The 3,633-nt window shown below is 37.2% G+C and overlaps 1 protein-coding gene across 1 annotated transcript; it reads right to left on the bottom strand.

The window, feature by feature from the left end:
- Nucleotides 1-3,633, bottom strand: LOC103869938 (proton pump-interactor 2). Its single transcript, XM_033292791.1, has 9 exons — nucleotides 2,939-3,633; nucleotides 2,240-2,578; nucleotides 2,001-2,147; nucleotides 1,807-1,911; nucleotides 1,671-1,713; nucleotides 1,452-1,603; nucleotides 1,272-1,370; nucleotides 678-1,190; nucleotides 1-593 (listed from the first exon to the last, which is right to left on the bottom strand). Exons 2-9 carry the CDS (start codon nucleotides 2,564-2,566, stop codon nucleotides 303-305), a joined length of 1,677 nt encoding a protein of 558 aa, XP_033148682.1. The 5' UTR covers nucleotides 2,567-2,578; nucleotides 2,939-3,633; the 3' UTR covers nucleotides 1-302.

The following is a 3,633-nucleotide window of genomic DNA, read 5'->3' as shown; positions in this document are numbered from 1 at the left end:
TAGTGAGACTCTAAAGTGGATTCAGTCCACAACCATTCATTTAAAAGACAGCTGGAGGTCTCCATGGACTCTCACAAGCTCCTACTGAAAATTATGATATTTTTTTTATTTTTTTCAGACAGCTCTCTAAACAAACAGAAACATATTTAACTACCATCTAAGGTTATGAAGAACTCCAAAGAACTATAAGATAAATTTGGAAGTCCTGAATCAGCTTCTCCTTCACTGACTATACCTCTCTTTCTCCAATTAGGTAAAGTCAAAAAACCTTTTTTTTTTACCGTCTCTTTCCTTCCTCATTTTCACCGTAATAGTAAAAACACAAGGAAGAGCACTAGAGCAAGTGCAGCAGAGGAGAGTCCCCAAACCCAATACCTCTGAGCCTTTCTACGGTTTAGGATAGCTTTAGGAAGAGCTTCGGTTCCTCTTGCACGGTGTTTGTACCTGAAACTCCTCTTTGGAAACACTGATCTCTGTTTCTCTTTCCCCGAGACTGCTATAGTACTCACCTTTTCAAGCTCATTGATTGCTTCTTGTGATTTGATAAGAGAAGAGTTTGATGCAGCTTTCTTCTTCGCCTTCTTCTCACACTCCTGAAAAACAAAATAAATAATTTAGAAACACAACAATGAATAAGAAAGTGATAATGACACAAAGAGCATTAGTAAGTAACTTGCCTTGAGTTTCTTTTCGGCTTCCTTTTGAGCTCTTATAGCAGCTTTAGCAGTAGCTTTCTCTTGTAGCTTCCTCTTCCTTTCCATAGCTAACTGAGCTTTCTCTAGCTGCTCTTCTCTTTTCTTCTCCTTCAATGTTTCTTCATCAACCTCTCCTTCTTTTTTCGGATTCTCATACACCGGGAACTCCAAGTCTATAACATCACTCTCCTCAGCACTTGACCTGTTGAACTCCATCGCCTTCTTCCTCACTTCTTTCTTTTGCTTTTCAGTGATTACATTCCCATCTTGAGAAGAGTTTGAGCTGGAATCTTCTTCTCTGTTCATCTTGTGAACCGCCATACCTTCCTTTCTTGTCTTAACCAGCTTCTCCCAAACAGCTTGAGCTTCACCTTCAGTATCTCTAATCCTCCCATCTCGGCTCAGCTGTCTTTCACAGAGTGAATGCGAGATTCTCTTCACGTAGTCCTCTCTATAAGACTTGTCATTGTTCCAACGAGCCATGAACCTATCAACCTATTAAAAAGATAGGCTCAGGATTAGATTCTTTCGAATCTCAATCAATCCTGCAATTAGACGGGACGAGAACAAACAAACCTCAGAGCTAGAGTACACTTCAAGGTCTCTAACGTTTCCAGAAGCAGCCAGTTCTTTGGCTCTCTTCATAACAGCAATGCTGTGGTAAAACGCAGCGTTCTAACAAACAGCAAAACCAAAATGCTATTAGATCTTTGAGATCGATAAGCAAAACTAACATAGAGACAAAATAACTTTTACCCCTTTGTCTCGCTCTATCCTCAGCATCTTAATCCTTTCATATGATTTGTCTCTCTGCTCAAGTATGTATGACATTTCTGCTTCCAGAACCATGACCTTGTTCTGAGTCTGTCCTACTTTGTCACTCAACTGCTGAATGTTCCATGCATTTGTCTCTCTAGCTTCAAGTATGTAGACATTTCCTTCTGACCTTGTTCTGACAACTGCTGAATGTTCCATCATCAAGCTCCTTCTTTACTTCATTCATTTCCACAGCCATTAACTGAATGTTCCATGCAAACAAAAAAGAAACCACACATCATTACAATATATATAGTAAAAGCCCTTAAAGTTCATTAGCTTCAGTAGAGCCTACCTTGAGACTGTGTACCGAAGCTTCTTTCTGCGCAAGAGAGTCATCACTTAGAGCCATCCCACCAGGCTTCTCGGTCCCTTGAAGCAGCCAATCTTCTGTGTATATCTGCATCCACAAAATGAAACAATCAGCCACTTTAAACCTTCACTATACAAGAAATGGGTTTAGAAAAAAAAAAAAATAGTTTGCGTTACAAGATGGTCAAGTTCATCACTGCTAGAGCACCGTAGACGTTCCTGCAGAGAATCAAACTCCACCTTCTTATCTTCCAAAACCACTTTACGTCCGTGCGATTTAGCAACCAAACTCTCCATTAGAGCATACAAAGACAACAACTCAGCCTAACCAACCAACAACAACAAACCCAAAAAAAAAAAAATCAAAACTTTGGAAACAGTAATCATCACATAAAACAAAAAAAAAGGCTTTTTACCCTTTGGGACTTCTGAGCACTGTAGATATCAATTCTCCGTTTATTCCAGTGATAAATCTCGAAATCAGCTGCATCGATCTTGGATTTGATGTCGTGATCATCGTAAGCAGGCTGCTTAGCGAAGTAGAAGGAGAAAAGCTTGGTTTCACGCCATCCCGGTGAACTATCGCCGGAGAAAACAGTAGCGTCTTCTTCGGTGGTTACAGTCGATTCACCGCAGTTTGAGCCGCCGCCGGATTGGTCGCTTCCGAAGAATATAAGGTCGTTCATCTCCGGCGGAGGAGGAACCACCTCGAAGCCATCACAGTATATAATTTGAGCACCCATTTGTTTTTGTTCCTTAAAGAAAAGAAGAGAGGAACATCACTATAAGAAGAAGAAGTGGTGACATTGTCAATTAAACGTAAACTCATGTCAAGACAAAAACTGTTCAAGAAGTATATGTCAGATAAATTGAATACACGGTCAGCAAATAAAGAAGATTTAAGAACATGCGAGAATCTGATAAAGAACAAAAAGGATGTGAATCACCAATCAACAACAAAGATATATGTCCTCTAAATCAGATTTCGACAAAATTATTATTGAGCTCGGATATTTTTTTTAAAAAAACGTAGAATTGAGGAAAAATATTTAAGACTATTTTAAAGAAAAATTCAACCTTTTACACTTTAACGGAAAAAGGTTTTGGGGATTTACCTTAGAAAATGAAACCAGTGTAAAACAGATTCTCGAGAAAATCTCAGGGTTTTGGCTGAAGAGGAAAAAAAGATCGGGTTTTTAGGGAGAGAAGAGACAACCCTCCTTCTGTTTCTTTTGTCTGTCGTCAATGGAGAGAGAAGAAGATCAGACAGATATCTCTTTTTTCGCTATTTCTTTCAAAACTCTATCTTAATACTTCTTTTTAAATAAAGATTTTCTGTTTGACAAAAAAAAAAAAAAAGATTTTCTTGTTCATCCTATTAATCTCATTTTAATAAGGAAATGTCGATAGATTCTCTTATATTTATATTCTTTTTTTTTTTATTTTTTTTTATTTTTAACCAATTTTGTCAAACGTTTAATGTTTTTAGACCTTTTCATATTTCTTTTTAAATTTTTTTATGATTAACAATGTTATGATGACAAAAAAAAACAAAGTTCTTGAATAAAACACGGCTAGTTATTATCACTATTATTAATTTACTAAATTGATTTGTTCTCGACCGGCAGTTTAGTAATGTTAATGACAAGAAGAAAAGAGAGAGAGAGAGAGAAGAATCTGTCCCAATAGTGGTTAGGATTTTGGATAGTCGAAGTCAACTTTTATTATATAAGTTGACTATTGACTAGTTTATATGGCATTAATTCTTTTCAGGTCCCTTTATATTGCATGTATGCAATGAGAATTTGGC

Source organism: Brassica rapa, chromosome A05 (assembly GCF_000309985.2).
Source record: "Brassica rapa cultivar Chiifu-401-42 chromosome A05, CAAS_Brap_v3.01, whole genome shotgun sequence".
Lineage (NCBI taxonomy): Eukaryota > Viridiplantae > Streptophyta > Magnoliopsida > Brassicales > Brassicaceae > Brassica > Brassica rapa.
This window is presented reverse-complemented; position numbering and strand designations above follow the sequence as displayed.

What these genes read in the sequence shown, in the direction of transcription:
- LOC103869938 (XM_033292791.1), bottom strand. Translation starts at nt 2,566, where the DNA reads ATGGGTGCTCAAATTATATACTGTGATGGCTTCGAGGTGGTTCCTCCT. An exon ending in GTGCTCAGAAGTCCCAAAGG is followed by an intron (nt 2,148 to 2,239) that starts GTAAAAAGCCTT and finishes TTGGTTGGTTAG; the next exon opens with GCTGAGTTGTTGTCTTTGTA. An exon ending in AAGCCGAAAAGAAACTCAAG is followed by an intron (nt 594 to 677) that starts GCAAGTTACTTA and finishes TTTGTTTTTCAG; the next exon opens with GAGTGTGAGAAGAAGGCGAA.